Here is a 22,560-nt window from a genome sequence, read left to right as displayed (position 1 = left end):
AGACGCCGGCGGGGATCAGTGACCAGACGCCGGCAGGGATCAGTGACCAGACGCCGGCGGGGATCAGTGACCAGACGCCGGCGGGGATCAGTGACCAGACGCCGGAGGGGATTAGTGATCAGACGCCGGCGGGGATCAGTGACCAGACGCCGGCGGGGATCAGTGACCAGACGCCGGCGGGGATCAGTGACCAGACGCCGGCGGGGATCAGTGACCAGACGCCGGCGGGGATCAGTGACCAGACGCCGGCGGGGATCAGTGACCAGACGCCGGAGGGGATCAGTGACCAGACGTTGGTGGGGATCAGACGCCGGCAGGGCTTCAGTGACCAGACGCCGGCAGGGCTTCAGTGACCAGACGCCGGCGGGGAACAGTGACCAGACGCCGGCGGGGAACAGTGACCAGACGCCGGCGGGGATCAGTGGTCAGATGCTGGTGGGGATCAGACGCCGACGGGGAACAGTGACCAGACGCCAGCGGGGATCAGTGACCAGACGCCGGAGGGGATCGGTGACCAGACGCCGGAGGGGATCGGTGACCAGACGCCGGAGGGGATCGGTGACCAGACGCCGGCGGGGATCGGTGACCAGACGCCGGCGGGGATCGGTGACCAGACGCCGGCGGGGATCGGTGACCAGACGCCGGCGGGGATCGGTGACCAGACGCCGGCGGGGATCGGTGACCAGACGCCGGCGGGGATCGGTGACCAGACGCCGGCGGGGATCGGTGACCAGACGCCGGCGGGGATCGGTGACCAGACGCCGGAGGGGATCAGTGACCAGACGCCGGAGGGGACCAGACGCCGGTGGGGATCAGTGACCAGACGCCGGCGGGGATCGGTGACCAGACGCCGGCGGGGATCGGTGACCAGACGCCGGCGGGGATCGGTGACCAGACGCCGGTGGGGATCGGTGACCAGACGCCGGTGGGGATCGGTGACCAGACGCCGGAGGGGATCAGTGACCAGACGCCGGAGGGGACCAGACGCCGGTGGGGATCAGTGACCAGACGCCGGCGAGGATCAGTGACCAGACCCCGGAGGGGATCAGTGACCAGACGCCGGCGGGGAACAGTGACCAGACGCCGGCGGGGATCAGTGACCAGACGCCGGAGGGGATCAGTGACCAGACGCCGGAGGGGATCGGTGACCAGACGCCGGAGGGGGATCGGTGACCAGACGCCGGTGGGGATCGGTGACCAGACGCCGGTGGGGATCGGTGACCAGACGCCGGAGGGGATCGGTGACCAGACGCCGGAGGGGATCGGTGACCAGACGCCGGTGGGGATCGGTGACCAGACGCCGGTGGGGATCGGTGACCAGACGCCAGTGGGGATCGGTGACCAGACGCCGGTGGGGATCGGTGACCAGACGCCGGTGGGGATCGGTGACCAGACGCCGGTGGGGATCGGTGACCAGACGCCGGTGGGGATCGGTGACCAGACGCCAGAGGGGATCAGTGACCAGACGCCGGAGGGGACCAGACGCCGGTGGGGATCAGTGACCAGACGCCGGTGGGGATCAGTGACCAGACGCCGGAGGGGATCAGTGACCAGACGCCGGAGGGGATCAGTGACCAGACGCCGGAGGGGATCAGTGACCAGACGCCGGAGGGGATCAGTGACCAGACGCCGGAGGGGATCAGTGACCAGACGCCGGAGGGGATCAGTGACCAGACGCCGGAGGGGATCAGTGACCAGACGCCGGAGGGGATCAGTGACCAGACGCCGGAGGGGATCAGTGACCAGACGCCGGTGGGGATCAGTGACCAGACGCCGGTGGGGAACAGTGACCAGACGCCGGTGGGGAACAGTGACCAGACGCCGGTGGGGAACAGTGACCAGACGCCGGTGGGGAACAGTGACCAGACGCCGGTGGGGAACAGTGACCAGACGCCGGAGGGGATCAGTGATTTAGGAATCAGTAGACTATAGAATAAAACCCAATAATATTGCTGCAATAAGTGAGGGGCGTCTGTGACTGTTGTGAGACCCCGTTATTCTGTGCATCGCCTTCTACCTATGTACCATGAATTGGCAGTCTATGTGTCTCTGTCTCCAGTTGTGTGTAATACATGGTGTTTCCCAGTGATCCCGGCTATAGAGATATGGTAGTGCTAGGAAGCCGCGAGGGTACGGTCACCCATCTGACGAAGCGTAACGCCTGCGACTTATAGATTATCATTATTATACCTTGTATAGCGCTCTATATAGTGCTCACATATTACACAGCGCTCTATATAGTGCTCACATATTACACAGTGCAGTATATACATATTACACAGCGCTCTATATAGTGCTCACATATTACACAGTGCTGTATATACATATTACACAGCGCTCTATATAGTGCTCACATATTACACAGTGCTGTATATACATATTACACAGCGCTCTATATAGTGCTCACATATTACACAGTGCTGTATATACATATTACACAGCGCTCTATATAGTGCTCACATTACACAGTGCTGTATATACATATTAAACAGCGCTCTATATAGTGCTCACATATTACACAGTGCTGTATATACATATTACACAGCGCTCTATATAGTGCTCACATATTACACAGTGCTGTATATACATATTACACAGCCCTCTATATAGTGCTCACATATTACACAGTGCTGTATATACATATTACACAGCGCTCTATATAGTGCTCACATATTACACAGTGCAGTATATACATATTACACAGCGCTCTATATAATGCTCACATATTACACAGTGATGTATATACATATTACACAGCGCTCTATATAGTGCTCACATATTACATAGTGCTGTATATACATATTACACAGCGCTCTATATAGTGCTCACATATTACACAGTGCAGTGTATACATATTACACAGCCCTCTATATAGTGCTCACATATTACATAGTGCTGTATATACATATTACACAGCGCTCTATATAGTGCTCACATATCACACAGTGCTGTATATACATATTACACAGCGCTCTATATAGTGCTCACATATTACACAGTGCTGTATAAACATATTACACAGCGCTCTATATAGTGCTCACATATTACACAGTGCTGTATATACATATTACACAGCGCTCTATATAATATATACATATTACACAGCGCTCTATATAGTGCTCACATATTACACAGTGCTGTGTATACATATTACACAGCGCTCTATATAGTGCTCACATATTACACAGTGCTGTATATACATATTACACAGCGCTCTATATAGTGCTCACATATTACACAGTGCTGTATAAACATATTACACAGCGCTCTATATAGTGCTCACATATTACACAGTGCTGTATATACATATTACACAGCGCTCTATATAATATATACATATTACACAGCGCTCTATATAGTGCTCACATATCACACAGTGCTGTATATACATATTACACAGCGCTCTATATAGTGCTCACATATCACACAGTGCTGTATATACATATTACACAGCGCTCTATATAGTGCTCACATATTACACAGTGCTGTATATACATATTACACAGCGCTCTATATAGTGCTCACATATTACACAGTGCTGTATATACATATTACACAGCGCTCTATATAGTGCTCACATATCACACAGTGCTGTATATACATATTACACAGCGCTCTATATAGTGCTCACATATTACACAGTGCTGTATATACATATTACACAGCGCTTTATATAGTGCTCACATATTACACAGTGCAGTGTATACATATTACACAGCGCTCTATATAGTGCTCACATATTACACAGTGCTGTATATACATATTACACAGCGCTCTATATAGTGCTCACATATTACACAGTGCTGTATATACATATTACACAGCGCTCTATATAGTGCTCACATATTACACAGTGTTGTATATACATATTACACAGCGCTCTATATAGTGCTCACATATTACACAGTGCTGTATATACATATTACACAGCGCTCTATATAGTGCTCACATATTACACAGTGCTGTATATACATATTACACAGCCCTCTATATAGTGCTCACATATTACACAGTGCTGTATATACATATTACACAGCCCTCTATATAGTGCTCACATATTACACAGTGCTGTATATACATATTACACAGCGCTCTGTATAGTGCTCACATATTACACAGTGCAGTGTATACATATTACACAGCGCTCTATATAGTGCTCACATATTACACAGTGCAGTATATACATATTACACAGCCCTCTATATAGTGCTCACATATTACACAGTGCTGTATATACATATTACACAGCCCTCTATATAGTGCTCACATATTACACAGTGCAGTGTATACATATTACACAGCGCTCTGTATAGTGCTCACATATTACACAGTGCAGTATATACATATTACACAGCCCTCTATATAGTGCTCACATATTACACAGTGCTGTATATACATATTACACAGCCCTCTATATAGTGCTCACATATTACACAGTGCTGTATATACATATTACACAGCGCTCTATATAGTGCTCACATATTACACAGTGCAGTATATACATATTACACAGTGCTCTATATAGTGCTCACATATTACACAGTGCTGTATATACATATTACACAGCGCTCTATATAGTGCTCACATATTACGCAGTGCTGTATATACATATTACACAGCGCTCTATATAGTGCTCACATATTACGCAGTGCTGTATATACATATTACACAGCGCTCTATATAGTGCTCACATATTACACAGTGCAGTATATACATATTACACAGTGCTCTATATAGTGCTCACATATTACACAGTGCAGTATATACATATTACACAGTGCTCTATATAGTGCTCACATATTACACAGTGCTGTATATACATATTACACAGCGCTCTATATAGTGCTCACATATTACGCAGTGCTGTATATACATATTACACAGCGCTCTATATAGTGCTCACATATTACGCAGTGCTGTATATACATATTACACAGCGCTCTATATAGTGCTCACATATTACACAGTGCTGTATATACATATTACACAGCGCTCTATATAGTGCTCACATATTACACAGTGCTGTATATACATATTACACAGCCCTCTATATAGTGCTCACATATTACACAGTGCAGTGTATACATATTACACAGCGCTCTATATAGTGCTCACATATTACACAGTGCTGTATATACATATTACACAGCGCTCTATATAGTGCTCACATATTACACAGTGCTGTATATACATATTACACAGCGCTCTATATAGTGCTCACATATTACACAGTGCTGTATATACATATTACACAGCGCTCTATAAAGTGCTCACATATTACACAGTGCTGTATATACATTTCTCTGACGTCCTAGTGGATGCTGGGAACTCCGAAAGGACCATGGGGAATAGCGGCTCCGCGGGAGACTGGGCACAAAAGTAAAAGCTTTAGGACTACCTGGTGTGCACTGGCTCCTCCCCCTATGACCCTCCTCCAAGCCTCAGTTAGATTTTTGTGCCCGAACGAGAAGGGTGCACACTAGGTGGCTCTCCTGAGCTGCTTAGTGAAAGTTTAAGTATAGGTTTTTTATTTTCAGTGAGTCCTGCTGGCAACAGGTTCACTGCACCGAGGGACTAAGGGGAGAAGAAGCGAACTCACCTGCGTGCAGAGTGGATTGGGCTTCTTAGGCTACTGGACATTAGCTCCAGAGGGACGATCACAGGCCCAGCCATGGATGGGTCCCAGAGCCGCGCCGCCGGCCCCCTTACAGAGCCAGAAGACAGAAGAGGTCCGGGAAATCGGCGGCAGAAGACGTCCTGTCTTCAATAAGGTAGCGCACAGCACCGCAGCTGTGCGCCATTGCTCTCAGCACACTTCACACTCCGGTCACTGAGGGTGCAGGGCGCTGGGGGGGGCGCCCTGAGACGCAATAAAAACACCTTAGATGGCGAAAAATACATCACATATAGCTCCTGGGCTATATGGATGCATTTAACCCCTGCCAGTTTTTCCTTAAAAAAGCGGGAGAAAGGCCGCCGAGAAGGGGGCGGAGCCTATCTCCTCAGCACACGAGCGCCATTTTCCCTCACAGCTCCGCTGGAAGGACGTCTCCCTGACTCTCCCCTGCAGTCACTACACTACAGAAACAGGGTAAAACAAGAGAGGGGGGGCACTAATTTGGCAGATTAATCAATACAGCAGCTATATAAGGGAAAAACACTTATATAAGGTTATCCCTGTTTATATATAGCGCTCTGGTGTGTGCTGGCAAACTCTCCCTCTGTCTCCCCAAAGGGCTAGTGGGGTCCTGTCCTCTATCAGAGCATTCCCTGTGTGTGTGCTGTGTGTCGGTACGTTGTGTCGACATGTATGAGGAGGAAAATGGTATGGAGGCGGAGCAATTGCCTGTAATAGTGATGTCACCCCCTAGGGAGTCGACACCTGACTGGATGGTCTTATGGAAGGAATTACGTGATAGCGTCAGCACTTTACAAAAGACTGTTGACGACATGAGACAGCCGGCAAATCAGTTATTACCTGTCCAGGCGTCTCAAACACCGTCAGGGGCTCTAAAGCGCCCGTTACCTCAGATGGTCGACACAGACCCAGACACGGACAGTGACTCCAGTGTCGACGGTGAGGAAACAAACGTGTTTTCCAGTAGGGCCACACGTTACATGATCACGGCAATGAAGGAGGTTTTGAACATTTCTGATACTACAAGTACCACAAAAAAGGGTATTATGTGGGGTGTGAAAAAACTACCCGTAGTTTTTCCGGAATCAGATGAATTAAATGAGGTGTGTGATGAAGCGTGGGTTTCCCCCGATAAAAAACTGCTAATTTCTAAAAAATTATTGGCATTATACCCTTTCCCGCCAGAGGTTAGCGCGCGTTGGGAAACACCCCCTAGGGTAGATAAGGCGCTCACACGCTTATCAAAACAAGTGGCGTTACCGTCTCCTGATACGGCCGCCCTCAAGGAGCCAGCTGATGGGAAGCTGGAAAATATCCTAAAAAGTATATACACACATACTGGTGTTATACTGCGACCAGCAATCGCCTCAGCCTGGATGTGCAGTGCTGGGGTGGCTTGGTCGGATTCCCTGACTGAAAATATTGATACCCTGGACAGGGACAGTATATTATTGACTATAGAGCATTTAAAGGATGCATTTCTATATATGCGAGATGCACAGAGGGATATTTGCACTCTGGCATCAAGAGTAAGTGCGCTGTCCATTTCTGCCAGAAGAGGGTTATGGACGCGACAGTGGTCAGGTGATGCGGATTCCAAACGGCATATGGAAGTATTGCCGTATAAAGGGGAGGAGTTATTTGGGGTCGGTCTATCGGACCTGGTGGCCACGGCAACGGCTGGGAAATCCACCTTTTTACCCCAGGTCACCTCTCAGCAGAAAAAGACACCGTCTTTTCAGGCTCAGTCCTTTCGTCCCCATAAGGGCAAGCGGGCAAAAGGCCACTCATATCTGCCCCGGGGCAGAGGAAGGGGAAAAAGACTGCAGCAGGCAGCCTCTTCCCAGGAACAGAAGCCCTCCCCCGCTTCTGCCAAGTCCTCAGCATGACGCTGGGGCCTTACAAGCGGACTCAGGTACGGTGGGGGGTCGTCTCAAGAATTTCAGCGCGCAGTGGGCTCACTCGCAAGTGGACCCCTGGATCCTGCAGGTAGTATCTCAGGGGTACAAATTGGAATTCGAGACGTCTCCCCCTCGCCGGTTCCTGAAGTCTGCTTTACCAACGTCTCCCTCCGACAGGGAGGCGGTATTGGAAGCCATTCACAAGCTGTATTCCCAGCAGGTGATAATCAAGGTACCCCTCCTACAACAGGGAAAGGGGTATTATTCCACGCTGTTTGTGGTACCGAAGCCGGACGGCTCGGTGAGACCTTTTTTAAATCTGAAATCCTTGAACACTTACATACAAAGGTTCAAATTCAAGATGGAGTCACTCAGAGCAGTGATAGCGAACCTGGAAGAAGGGGACTATATGGTGTCTCTGGACATCAAGGATGCTTACCTCCATGTCCCAATTTGCCCTTCTCACCAAGGGTACCTCAGGTTTGTGGTACAGAACTGTCACTATCAGTTTCAGACGCTGCCGTTTGGATTGTCCACGGCACCCCGGGTCTTTACCAAGGTAATGGCCGAAATGATGATTCTTCTTCGAAGAAAAGGCGTCTTAATTATCCCTTACTTGGACGATCTCCTGATAAGGGCAAGGTCCAGGGAACAGTTAGAGGTCGGAGTAGCACTATCTCAAGTAGTACTACGACAGCACGGGTGGATTCTAAATATTCCAAAATCGCAGCTGATTCCGACGACACGTCTGCTGTTCCTAGGGATGATTCTGGACACAGTCCAGAAAAAGGTGTTTCTCCCGGAGGAGAAAGCCAGGGAGTTATCCGAGCTAGTCAGGAACCTCCTAAAACCAGGCCAAGTGTCAGTGCATCAATGCACAAGGGTCCTGGGAAAAATGGTGGCTTCTTACGAAGCGATTCCATTCGGCAGATTCCACGCAAGAACTTTTCAGTGGGATCTGCTGGACAAATGGTCCGGATCGCATCTTCAGATGCATCAGCGAATAACCCTGTCCCCAAGGACAAGGGTGTCTCTCCTGTGGTGGTTGCAGAGTGCTCATCTTCTAGAGGGCCGCAGATTCGGCATTCAGGACTGGGTCCTGGTGACCACGGATGCCAGCCTGAGAGGCTGGGGAGCAGTCACACAGGGAAGAAATTTCCAGGGCTTGTGGTCAAGCATGGAAACGTCATTTCACATAAATATCCTGGAACTAAGGGCCATTTACAATGCCCTAAGTCAAGCAAAGCCTCTGCTTCAGGGTCAGCCGGTGTTGATCCAGTCGGACAACATCACGGCAGTCGCCCACGTAAACAGACAGGGCGGCACAAGAAGCAGGAGGGCAATGGCAGAAGTTGCAAGGATTCTTCGCTGGGCGGAAAATCATGTGATAGCACTGTCAGCAGTGTTCATTCCGGGAGTGGACAACTGGGAAGCAGACTTCCTCAGCAGACACGACCTCCACCCGGGGGAGTGGGGACTTCACCCAGAAGTCTTCCACATGATTGTGAACCGTTGGGAAAAACCAAAGGTGGACATGATGGCGTCCCGCCTCAACAAAAAACTAGACAGATATTGCGCCAGGTCAAGGGACCCTCAGGCAATAGCTGTGGACGCTCTGGTAACACCGTGGGTGTACCAGTCAGTGTATGTGTTCCCTCCTCTGCCTCTCATACCCAAGGTACTGAGAATCATAAGAAGGAGAGGAGTAAGGACTATACTCGTGGCTCCGGATTGGCCAAGAAGGACTTGGTACCCGGAACTTCAAGAGATGCTCACGGAGGACCCGTGGCCTCTACCTCTAAGAAAGGACCTGCTCCAGCAGGGACCCTGTCTGTTCCAAGAGTTACCGCGGCTGCGTTTGACGGCATGGCGGTTGAACGCCGGATCCTGAAGGAAAAAGGCATTCCGGATGAAGTCATCCCTACCCTGATCAAAGCCAGGAAGGATGTAACCGTGCAACATTATCACCGTATTTGGCGTAAATATGTTGCGTGGTGTGAGGCCAGGAAGGCCCCTACAGAGGAATTTCAACTGGGTCGTTTCCTGCATTTCCTGCAAACAGGACTGTCTATGGGCCTAAAATTAGGGTCCATTAAGGTTCAAATTTCGGCCCTGTCGATTTTCTTCCAGAAAGAACTGGCTTCAGTTCCTGAAGTTCAGTCGTTTGTCAAGGGGGTACTGCATATACAGCCTCCTTTTGTGCCTCCAGTGGCACCTTGGGATCTCAATGTAGTTTTGGGGTTCCTAAAATCACATTGGTTTGAACCACTTACCACTGTGGACTTAAAATATCTCACATGGAAAGTGGTAATGCTGTTAGCCCTGGCTTCAGCCAGGCGTGTCTCAGAATTGGCGGCTTTATCCTATAAAAGCCCTTACCTAATTTTTCATACGGACAGGGCAGAATTGAGGACTCGTCCTCAATTTCTCCCTAAGGTGGTTTCAGCGTTTCACTTAAACCAGCCTATTGTGGTACCTGCGGCTACTAGGGACTTGGAGGACTCCAAGTTGCTGGACGTAGTCAGGGCCCTGAAAATATATGTTTCCAGGACGGCTGGAGTCAGAAAATCTGACTCGCTGTTTATCCTGTATGCACCCAACAAGCTGGGTGCTCCTGCTTCTAAGCAGACGATTGCTCGTTGGATTTGTAGTACAATTCAGCTTGCACATTCTGTGGCAGGCCTGCCACAGCCAAAATCTGTAAAAGCCCATTCCACAAGGAAAGTGGGCTCATCTTGGGCGGCTGCCCGAGGGGTCTCGGCTTTACAACTTTGCCGAGCAGCTACTTGGTCAGGGGCAAACACGTTTGCTAAATTCTACAAATTTGATACCCTGGCTGAGGAGGACCTGGAGTTCTCTCATTCGGTGCTGCAGAGTCATCCGCACTCTCCCGCCCGTTTGGGAGCTTTGGTATAATCCCCATGGTCCTTTCGGAGTTCCCAGCATCCACTAGGACGTCAGAGAAAATAAGAATTTACTTACCGATAATTCTATTTCTCGTAGTCCGTAGTGGATGCTGGGAGCCCGTCCCAAGTGCGGATTGTCTGCAATACTTGTACATAGTTATTGTTACAAAAATCGGGTTATTGCTGTAGTGAGCCATCTTTTCAGAGGCTCCTCTGTTATCATGCTGTTAACTGGGTTCAGATCACAGGTTGTACGGTGTGATTGGTGTGGCTGGTATGAGTCTTACCCGGGATTCAAAATCCTTCCTTATTGTGTACGCTCGTCCGGGCACAGTATCCTGACTGAGGCTTGGAGGAGGGTCATAGGGGGAGGAGCCAGTGCACACCAGGTAGTCTTAAAGCTTTTACTTTTGTGCCCAGTCTCCTGCGGAGCCGCTATTCCCCATGGTCCTTTCGGAGTTCCCAGCATCCACTACGGACTACGAGAAATAGAATTGTCGGTAAGTAAATTCTTATTATTACACAGCGCTCTATATAGTGCTCACATATTACACAGTGCTGTATATACATATTACACAGCGCTCTATATAGTGCTCACATATTACACAGTGCTGTATATACATATTACACAGCGCTCTATATAGTGCTCACATATTACACAGTGATGTATATACATATTACACAGCGCTCTATATAGTGCTCACATATTACACAGTGCTGTATATACATATTATACAGCGCTCTATATAGTGCTCACATATTACACAGTGCTGTATATACATATTACACAGCCCTCTATATAGTGCTCACATATTACACAGTGCTGTATATACATATTACACAGCGCTCTATATAGTGCTCACATATCACACAGTGCTGTATATACATATTACACAGCGCTCTATATAGTGCTCACATATCACACAGTGCTGTATATACATATTACACAGCCCTCTATATAGTGCTCACATATTACACAGTGCAGTGTATACATATTACACAGCGCTCTATATAGTGCTCACATATTACACAGTGCTGTATATACATATTACACAGCGCTCTATATAGTGCTCACATATTACACAGTGCTGTATATACATATTACACAGCGCTCTATATAGTGCTCACATATTACAGTGCTGTATATACATATTACACAGCGCTCTATATAGTGCTCACATATTACACAGTGCTGTATATACATATTACACAGCCCTCTATATAGTGCTCACATATTACACAGTGCTGTATATACATATTACACAGCGCTCTATATAGTGCTCACATATTACACAGTGCTGTATATACATATTACACAGCGCTCTATATAGTGCTCACATATTACACAGTGCTGTATATACATATTACACAGCCCTCTATATAGTGCTCACATATTACACAGTGCTGTATATACATATTACACAGCGCTCTATATAGTGCTCACATATTACACAGTGCTGTATATACATATTACACAGCGCTCTATATAGTGCTCACATATTACACTGTGCTGTATATACATATTACACAGCGCTCTGTATAGTGCTCACATATTACACAGTGCTGTATATACATATTACACAGCGCTCTATATAGTGCTCACATATTACACAGTGCTGTATATACATATTACACAGCGCTCTATATAGTGCTCACATATTACAGTGCTGTATATACATATTACACAGCGCTCTATATAGTGCTCACATATTACACAGTGCAGTGTATACTTATTACACAGCGCTCTATATAGTGCTCACATATTACACAGTGCTGTATATAGTGCTCACATATTACACAGTGATGTATATACATATTACACAGCGCTCTATATAGTGCTCACATATTACACAGTGCTGTATATACATATTACACAGCCCTCTATATAGTGCTCACATATTACACAGTGCAGTGTATACATATTACACAGCGCTCTATATAGTGCTCACATATTACACAGTGCTGTATATACATATTACACAGCGCTCTATATAGTGCTCACATATCACACAGTGCTGTATATACATATTACACAGCCCTCTATATAGTGCTCACATATCACACAGTGCTGTATATACATATTACACAGCGCTCTATATAGTGCTCACATATTACACAGTGCTGTATATACATATTACACAGCCCTCTATATAGTGCTCACATATTACACAGTGCTGTATATACATATTACACAGCCCTCTATATAGTGCTCACATATCACACAGTGCTGTATATACATATTACACAGCGCTCTATATAGTGCTCACATATTACGCAGTGCTGTATATACATATTACACAGCGCTCTATATAGTGCTCACATATTACACAGTGCTGTATATACATATTACACAGCGCTCTATATAGTGCTCACATATTACACAGTGCTGTATATACATATTACACAGCCCTCTATATAGTGCTCACATATTACACAGTGCTGTATATACATATTACACAGCGCTCTATATAGTGCTCACATATTACACAGTGCTGTATATACATATTACACAGCGCTCTATATAGTGCTCACATATTACACTGTGCTGTATATACATATTACACAGCCCTCTATATAGTGCTCACATATTACACAGTGCAGTGTATACATATTACACAGCCCTCTATATAGTGCTCACATATTACACAGTGCTGTATATACATATTACACAGCGCTCTATATAGTGCTCACATATTACACAGTGCAGTGTATACATATTACACAGCCCTCTATATAGTGCTCACATATTACACAGTGCTGTATATACATATTACACAGCGCTCTATATAGTGCTCACATATTACACAGTGCAGTATATACATATTACACAGCACTCTATATAGTGCTCACATATTACATAGTGCTGTGTATACATATTACACAGCGCTCTATATAGTGCTCACATATTACACAGTGCTGTATATACATATTACACAGCGCTCTATATAGTGCTCACATATTACACAGTGCAGTGTATACATATTACACAGCGCTCTATATAGTGCTCACATATTACAGTGCTGTATATACATATTACACAGCGCTCTATATAGTGCTCACATATTACACAGTGCTGTATATACATATTACACAGCGCTCTGTATAGTGCTCACATATTACACAGTGCTGTATATACATATTACACAGCGCTCTATATAGTGCTCACATATTACACAGTGCTGTATATACATATTACACAGCGCTCTGTATAGTGCTCACATATTACACAGTGCAGTGTATACATATTACACAGCGCTCTATATAGTGCTCACATATTACACAGTGCTGTATATACATATTACACAGCGCTCTATATAGTGCTCACATATTACACAGTGCTGTATATACATATTACACAGCGCTCTATATAGTGCTCACATATCACACAGTGCTGTATATACATATTACACAGCCCTCTATATAGTGCTCACATATTACACAGTGCAGTGTATACATATTACACAGCGCTCTATATAGTGCTATAGTGCTCATATTACACAGTGCACAGCCCTATATATAGTGCTCACATATTACGCAGTTCTCTATATAGGACCTACATATCACACAGTACTGTATATGCATATTACACAGCGCTCTATGTAGTTCCCACATATGCAATTCTCTATATAGTGCCTATATATTACACTACGCTCTGTGAGCCTTATTCAGAGGTATTAGGCAGTGCTCTATATAGTGCCCACGTATTAGGCAGTGCTCTATATAGTGCCCACGTATTATTATGCAGTGCTCTATGTAGTAGCCACATATTACGCAGCGCTCTATATAGTGCCCACATATATTACGCTGCGCTCTATGATGTAGTGCCTACATATTACGCAGCGCTCTATGTAGTGCCCACATATTACGCAGTGTTCTATATAGTGGCTGCATATTACGCATCACTCTATAGTGCCCACATATCACGCAGTACTGTACATAGCAACCACATTATCCAGAGCTCTATAGACTCTAGTGTTCACATATTACGCAGTGCTCTATGTAGTGCCCACATATTATGCAGTGCTCTTTATAGTGCCCACATATTACGCATCACTCTATAGTGCCCACATATCACGCAGTACTGTACAAAGCAACCACATATTATCCAGAGCTCTATAGACTGTAGTGTTCACATATTACGCAGTGCTCTATGTAGTGCCCACATATTTGCACCACTATAGTGCCTGCATATTACGCAGAACCCTATAGAGCGCCCACATATATTACGCAGCACTCTGTGTAGTGCTCACATATTAGGCAGCACCCTATAGAGCGCCCACATATATTACGCAGCACTCTGTGTAGTGCTCACATATTAGGCAGCACCCTATAGAGCGCCCACATATATTACGCAGCACTCTGTGTAGTGCTCACATATTACGCATCACTCTATAGTGCCCACATATCACGCAGTACTGTACATAGCAACCACATTATCCAGAGCTCTATATAGTGCCCACATATTACGCAGTGCTCTATATAGTGCCCACATATTACGCTGCGCTCTATATAGTGCCCACATATTACGCTGCGCTCTATATAGTGTCCATATTTACGCTGCACTTATATATATATATATATGCTATATACTACAGTGCCCACATATTACGCTGCGCTCTATATAGTGCCCACATATTACGCTGCGCTCTATATAGTGCCCACATATTACGCTGCGCTCTATATAGTGCCCGCATATTACGCTGCGCTCTATATATATATATACTATATACTTTATATACTGTAGTGGCAACATATTACGCAGTGCTCTATATAGGGTAGCGAGCACTTTTAATCACAAGGGGTGCGAATTGAGCAAGGCGAAGGGTGCAAATCGGTCTTCCGTTGCTGGCATGTAGACGTTGCGGCAATGGCAATTTGCTCCCTTCGCCGGCTAGTGTTGGGAGCAGGTGACAGGTAAGTACGTGGGATATTACAGTGAGAGAGGTGTGTGTAATAAGGGACGGGAGACATTACAGTGACACATGAGTGTAAGTAAGGGGGTAGATATTACAGTGAGAGAGGTGTGTGTAATAAGGGACGGGAGACATTACAGTGACACATGAGTGTAAGTAAGGGGGTAGATATTACAGTGAGAGAGGTGTGTGTAATAAGGGACGGGAGACATTACAGTGACACATGAGTGTAAGTAAGGGGGTAGATATTACAGTGAGAGAGGTGTGTGTAATAAGGGACGGGAGACATTACAGTGACACATGAGTGTAAGTAAGGGGGTAGATATTACAGTGAGAGAGGTGTGTGTAATAAGGGACGGGAGACATTACAGTGACACATGAGTGTAAGTAAGGGGGTAGATATTACAGTGAGAGAGGTGTGTGTAATAAGGGACGGGAGACATTACAGTGACACATGAGTGTAAGTAAGGGGGTAGATATTACAGTGAGAGAGGTGTGTGTAATAAGGGACGGGAGACATTACAGTGACACATGAGTGTAAGTAAGGGGGTAGATATTACAGTGAGAGAGGTGTGTGTAATAAGGGACGGGAGACATTACAGTGACACATGAGTGTAAGTAAGGGGGTAGATATTACAGTGAGAGAGGTGTGTGTAATAAGGGACGGGAGACATTACAGTGACACATGAGTGTAAGTAAGGGGGTAGATATTACAGTGAGAGAGGTGTGTGTAATAAGGGACGGGAGACATTACAGTGACACATGAGTGTAAGTAAGGGGGTAGATATTACAGTGACGGGGTGAGTGTGAGTAAGGGGGGATATTATAGTGACAGGTGAGTGTAAGTAAGAGGGATATTATAGTGACAGGTGAGTGTAAGTAAGAGGGATATTATAGTGGCAGGTGAGTGTGAGTAAAGGGGGGATATTATAGTGGCAGGTGAGTGTGAGTAAGGGGGGATATTATAGTGACAGGTGAGTGTAAGTAAGAGGGATATTATAGTGGCAGGTGAGTGTGAGTAAGGGGGGATATTATAGTGGCAGGTGAGTGTGAGTAAGGGGGGATATAGTGACAGGTGAGTGTAAGTAAGAGGGATATTATAGTGGCAGGTGAGTGTGAGTAAGGGGGGGATATTATAGTGGCAGGTGAGTGTGAGTAAGGGGGGATATTATAGTGACAGGTGAGTGTAAGTAAGAGGGATATTATAGTGGCAGGTGAGTGTGAGTAAGGGGGGGATATTATAGTGGCAGGTGAGTGTGAGTAAGGGGGGGGAGATATTATAGTGACAGGTCAGTGTGCGTAAGGGGAGGAGGGGAGACATTAAAGTGACACATGAGTGTGAGTAAGGGTAGATATTACAGTGATAGGTGAGTGTGAGTGGGGGGAGGAGAGATATTACAGTGATAGGTGAGTGTGAGTAAGGGGTGGATATTATAGTGGCAGGTGAGTGTGAGCAAGGGGGGATATTATAGTGGCAGGTGAGTGAGTAGGTGGGGATATTATAGTGGCAGGTGAGTGTGAGTAAGGGGGGATATTATAGTGGCAGGTGAGTGTGAGTAGTGGAGGATATTGTAGTGGCAGGTGAGTGTGAGTAGGGGGGGATATTATAGTGACAGGTGAGTGTGAGAAGGTGGGGGTATTATAGTGGCAGGTGAGTGTGAGCAGGTGGGGGTATTATAGTGGCAGGTGAGTGTGAGTTGGGGGGATATTATAGTGGCAGGTGAGTGTGAGTAAGGGGGGATAGTATAGTGGCAGGTGAGTGTGAGTAATGGGGGAGATATAGTGGCAAGTGAGTGTAAGGGGAGATATAGTGGCAGGTGAGTGTGAGTAGTGGGGAGATATAGTGGCAGGTGAGTGTGAGTAAGGGGAGATATAGTGGTAGGTGAGTGTGAGTAAGGGGAGATATAGTGAGAGGTGAGTGTGAGTAAAGGGGAATATTCTAGTAGCAGGTGAGTGTGAGCAGATGGGGATATTATAGTGGCAGGTGAGTGTGAGTAAGGGGGGATATTATAGTGGCAGGTGAGTGTGAGTAAGGGGGGATAGTATAGTGGCAGGTGAGTGTGAGTAGTGGGGGAGATATAGTGGCAGGTGAGTAGGTGGGGATAGTATAGTGGCAGGTGAGTGTGAGTAGTGGGGGAGATATAGTGGCAGGTGAGTAGGTGGGGATAGTATAGTGGCAGGTGAGTGTGAGTAGTGGGAGAGATATAGTGGCAGGTGAGTGTGAGTTGGGGGGATATTATAGTGGAAGGTGAGTTTGAGTAAGGGGGTTATAGTAGCAGGTGAGTGTGAGTTGGGGGGATATTATAGTGGCAGGTGAGTGTGAGTAAGGCGGTTATAGTGGCAGGTGAGTGTGAGTAAGGGGGGATATTATAGTGGCAGGTGAGTGTGAGTTGGGGGGATATTATAGTGGCAGGTGAGTGTGAGTAAGGCGGTTATAGTGGCAGGTGAGTGTGAGTAAGGGGGGATATTATCGTGGCAGGTGAGTGTGAGTTGGGGGGATATTATAGTGGCAGGTGAGTGTGAGTTGGGGGGATATTATAGTGGCAGGTGAGTGTGAGTAAGGCGGTTATAGTGGCAGGTGAATGTGAGTAAGGGGGATATTATAGTGGCAGGTGAGTGTGAGTTGGGGGGATATTATAGTGGCAGGTGAGTGTGAGTAAGGCGGTTATAGTGGCAGGTGAGTGTGAGTAAGGGGGGATATTATAGTGGCAGGTGAGTGTGAGTTAGGGGGATATTATAGTGGCAGGTGAGTGTGAGTAAGGCGGTTATAGTGGCAGGTGAGTGTGAGTTGGGGGGATATTATAGTGGCAGGTGAGTGTGAGTAAGGGGGGATATTATAGTGGCAGGTGAGTGTGAGTAAGGCGGTTATAGTGGCAGGTGAGTGTGAGTAAGGGGGGATATTATAGTGGCAGGTGAGTGTGAGTAAGATGGTTATAGGGGTAGGTGAGTGTGAGTTGGGGGATATTATAGTGACAGGTGAGTGTGAGTAAGGCGGTTATAGTGGCAGGTGAGTGTGAGTAAGGGGGGATATTATAGTGGCAGGTGAGTGTGAGTAAGATGGTTATAGTGGCAGGTGAGTGTGAGTAAGGCGGTTATAGTGGCAGGTGAGTGTGAGTAAGGGGGGATATTATAGTGGCAGGTGAGTGTGAGTTAAGGGGATATTATAGTGGCAGGTGAGTGTGAGTAAGGCGGTTATAGTGGCAGGTGAGTGTGAGTAAGGGGGGATATTATAGTGGCAGGTGAGTGTGAGTAAGGCGGTTATAGTGGCAGGTGAGTGTGAGTAAGGGGGGATATTATAGTGGCAGGTGAGTGTGAGTAAGGCGGTTATAGTGGCAGGTGAGTGTGAGTAAGGGGGGATATTATAGTGGCAGGTGAGTGTGAGTAAGATGGTTATAGTGGCAGGTGAGTGTGAGTAAGGCGGTTATAGTGGCAGGTGAGTGTGAGTAAGGGGGATATTATAGTGGCAGGTGAGTGTTAGTAAGGGGGGATATTATAGTGGCAGGTGAGTGTGAGTAAGGCGGTTATAGTGGCAGGTGAGTGTGATAAGATGGTTATAGTGGTAGGTGAGTGTGAATTGGGGGGATATTATAGTGGTAGGTGAGTGTGAGTAAGGCGGTTATAGTGGCAGGTGAGTGTGAGTAAGGGGGATATTATAGTGGCAGGTGAGTGTGAGTAAGGGGGGATATTATAGTGGCAGGTGAGTGTGAGTAAGGCGGTTATAGTGGCAGGTGAGTGTGATAAGATGGTTATAGTGGTAGGTGAGTGTGAATTGGGGGGATATTATAGTGGCAGGTGAGTGTGAGTAAGGGGGGATATTATAGTGGCAGGTGAGTGTGAGTAAGGCGGTTATAGTGGCAGGTGAGTGTGAGTAAGGGGGGATATTATAGTGGCAGGTGAGTGTGAGTAAGGCGGTTATAGTGGCAGGTGAGTGTGAGTAAGGGGGGATATTATAGTGGCAGGTGAGTGTGAGTAAGATGGTTATAGTGGCAGGTGAGTGTGAGTAAGGCGGTTATAGTGGCAGGTGAGTGTGAGTAAGGGGGATATTATAGTGGCAGGTGAGTGTGAGTAAGGGGGGATATTATAGTGGCAGGTGAGTGTGAGTAAGGCGGTTATAGTGGCAGGTGAGTGTGATAAGATGGTTATAGTGGTAGGTGAGTGTGAATTGGGGGGATATTATAGTGGTAGGTGAGTGTGAGTAAGGTGATTATAGTGGCAGGTGAGTGTGAGTAAGGGGGGATATTATAGTGGCAGGTGAGTGTGAGTAAGACGGTTATAGTGGCAGGTGAGTGTGAGTAAGGGGGGATATTATAGTTTCAGGTGAGTGTGAGTAAGATGGTTATAGTGGCAGGTGAGTGTGAGTAAGGCGGTTATAGTGGCAGGTGAGTGTGAGTAAGGGGGGATATTATAGTGGCAGGTGAGTGTGAGTAAAGCGATTATAGTGGCAGGTGAGTGTGAGTAAGGGGGGATATTATAGTGGTAGGTGAGTGTGAGTAGGGGGGATATTATAGTGGTAGGTGAGTGTGAGTAGGGGGGATATTATAGTGGTAGGTGCGTGTGAGTAGGGGGGATATTATAGTGGCAGGTGAGTGTGAGTAAGATGGTTATAGTGGCAGGTGAGTGTGAGTAAGGCGGTTATAGTGGCAGGTGAGTGTGAGTAAGGGGGGATATAGTGGCAGGTGAGTGTGAGTAAGGCGGTTATAGTGGCAGTTGAGTGTGATAAGATGGTTATAGTGGTAGGTGAGTGTGAATTGGGGGGATATTATAGTGGCAGGTGAGTGTGAGTAAGGCGTTTATAGTGGCAGGTGAGTGTGAGTAAGGGGGGATATTATAGTGGCAGGTGAGTGTGAGTAAGGCGGTTATAGTGGCAGTTGAGTGTGAGTAAGGGGGGATATTATAGTGGCAGGTGAGTGTGAGTTGGGGGGATATTATAGTGGCAGGTGAGTGTGAGTAAGGCGGCTATAGTGGCAGGTGAGTGTGAGTAAGGGGGATATTATAGTGGCAGGTGAGTGTGAGTAAGGCGGTTATAGTGGCAGGTGAGTGTGAGTAAGGGGGGATATTATAGTGGCAGGTGAGTGTGAGTAAGATGGTTATAGTGGCAGGTGAGTGTGAGTAAGGCGGTTATAGTGGCAGGTGAGTGTGAGTAAGGGGGGATATTATAGTGGCGGGTGAGTGTGAGTAAGGCGGTTATAGTGGCAGGTGAGTGTGAGTAAGGGGGATATTATAGTGGCAGGTGAGTGTGAGTAAGATGGTTATAGTGGCAGGTGAGTGTGAGTAAGGTGGTTATAGTGGCAGGTGAGTGTGAGTTAGGGGGGATATTATAGTGGCAGGTGAGTGTGAGTAAGGCGGTTATAGTGGCAGGTGAGTGTGAGTAAGGGGGGATATTATAGTGGCAGGTGAGTGTGAGTAAGATGGTTATAGTGGCAGGTGAGTGTGAGTAAGGCGGTTATAGTGGCAGGTGAGTGTGAGTAAGGGGGATATTATAGTGGCAGGTGAGTGTGAGTAAGGCGGTTATAGTGGCAGGTGAGTGTGAATTGGGGGGATATTATAGTGGCAGGTGAGTAAGGCGGTTATAGTGGCAGGTGAGTGTGAGTAAGGCGGTTATAGTGGCAGGTGAGTGTGATAAGATGGTTATAGTGGTAGGTGAGTGTGAATTGGGGGGATATTATAGTGGCAGGTGAGTGTGAGTAAGGCGGTTATAGTGGCAGGTGAGTGTGAGAAGATGGTTATAGTGGTAGGTGAGTGTGAATTGGGGGGATATTATAGTGGCAGGTGAGTGTGAGTAAGGCGATTATAGTGGCAGGTGAGTGTGAGTAAGGGGGGATATTATAGTGGTAGGTGAGTGTGAGTAGGGGGGGGGGATCACACACACACACACACCCCGATCACCCCCCCCCCCCCCCTTACACCACCCTGTACCCTGTGACCTCACCCCTCCCAGGCCATGACGTCAGACTCACCTGCGGGGCAGCACCTGCCGGGGGGCTTCCGAATGAATCCACGGAGGAGAGATAGTGAGAGTCTGCGGAGGGGGAGGAGCTGGAGGAGTCGTAGCCCTGGTACATGTCCTCCCGGGGGTCCCGGTGCCAGTCCCGGTGTCACTCCAAGTGTCAGTCCCGGTGTCACTCCAAGTGTCAGTCCCGCTGCTGCATCGCTCCGGCGCTGTGCCGGTCAGTCACCGGCTGTCAGTGTGCTCCCGGTGCTGGCAGCCTGCTATAGCTCTATCCCCGGGCAGTAGTAGTAGTAGCAGCTGGGGGTAGTGGGCAGTGTCGGTAGGTATCCCCCGGGCAGTGTCGGTAGGTATCCCCGGGCAGTGTCGGTAGGTATCCCCGGGCGGTAGGTAGCGGGCAGTAGTAGTGTACCCCGGGCAGTGTCGGTAGGTATCCCCCGGGCAGTGTCGGTAGGTATCCCCGGGCAGTGTCGGTAGGTATCCCCGGGCGGTAGGTAGCGGGCAGTAGTAGTGTACCCCGGGCAGTGTCGGTAGGTATCCCCCGGGCAGTGTCGGTAGGTATCCCCGGGCAGTGTCGGTAGGTATCCCCGGGCGGTAGGTAGCGGGCAGTAGTAGTGTACCCCGGGCAGTGTCGGTAGGTATCCCCGGGCAGTGTCGGTAGGTATCCCCGGGCGGTAGGTAGCGGGCAGTAGTAGTGTACCCCGGGCAGTGTCGGTAGGTATCCCCCGGGCAGTGTCGGTAGGTATCCCCCGGGCGGTAGGTAGCGGGCAGTAGTAGCGGGAGCCCCGGTGTGCGCTCGGAGCCGGCGGAGATTTGTGAATGAATCTGGCAGCGGCTCTGGGAGTATTTATCCTGCCGGCACCGCCCCCTGACGTCACACACACACCGGTACCCCCAAATATCTCCCCCCACACTCACCCCAGCGGCCCCAGCCCCGGCCCCCCAGCCCCGGCTGCCCCTGCCCTGACACCCCCCGCCCCGCCGCTGCCCCCGGAGACCCCATACAGGGGTAGAACGGGGCAAGAGGCGCAGCCCCGCCCCCCCGGAGTTCCTGTGACGTACATAACCATATATGGTGTTGTCTGTGCTGTGTTTATGTGGTTACCATGCAGTGACGTCACAGGGAATCCCTGCTCTCCTCAGCCTGGCTCTCACTGAGGCTCTGACACTGGGGATTATTATTAGCTGCTACTACTACTATATATATCTGTATATCTGTGTGTACACAGCTCCCCTCCTCATATATACATATACA

General features: G+C 47.8%; 1 protein-coding gene across 2 annotated transcripts in view; it reads right to left on the bottom strand.

The window, feature by feature from the left end:
- Positions 1-22,151, bottom strand: part of FOSB (FosB proto-oncogene, AP-1 transcription factor subunit) — a 37,015-nt gene extending 14,864 nt beyond the window's left edge. For both annotated transcript variants that reach the window (XM_063938440.1, XM_063938441.1), the window contains exon 1: positions 21,316-22,151. In XM_063938440.1, the coding sequence (XP_063794510.1) occupies positions 21,316-21,420 (105 nt within the window). In that variant the 5' untranslated portion in view covers positions 21,421-22,151. The remainder of the gene's footprint in view (positions 1-21,315) is intronic.
- Between the last annotated feature and the right edge of the window lie 409 nt (positions 22,152-22,560).

This window comes from Pseudophryne corroboree, chromosome 8 (genome assembly GCF_028390025.1).
Source record: "Pseudophryne corroboree isolate aPseCor3 chromosome 8, aPseCor3.hap2, whole genome shotgun sequence".
NCBI classification, from domain to species: domain Eukaryota; kingdom Metazoa; phylum Chordata; class Amphibia; order Anura; family Myobatrachidae; genus Pseudophryne; species Pseudophryne corroboree.
The sequence above is the reverse complement of the archived record's forward strand: the minus strand, read 5'-3'. Positions and strand labels throughout refer to the sequence as shown.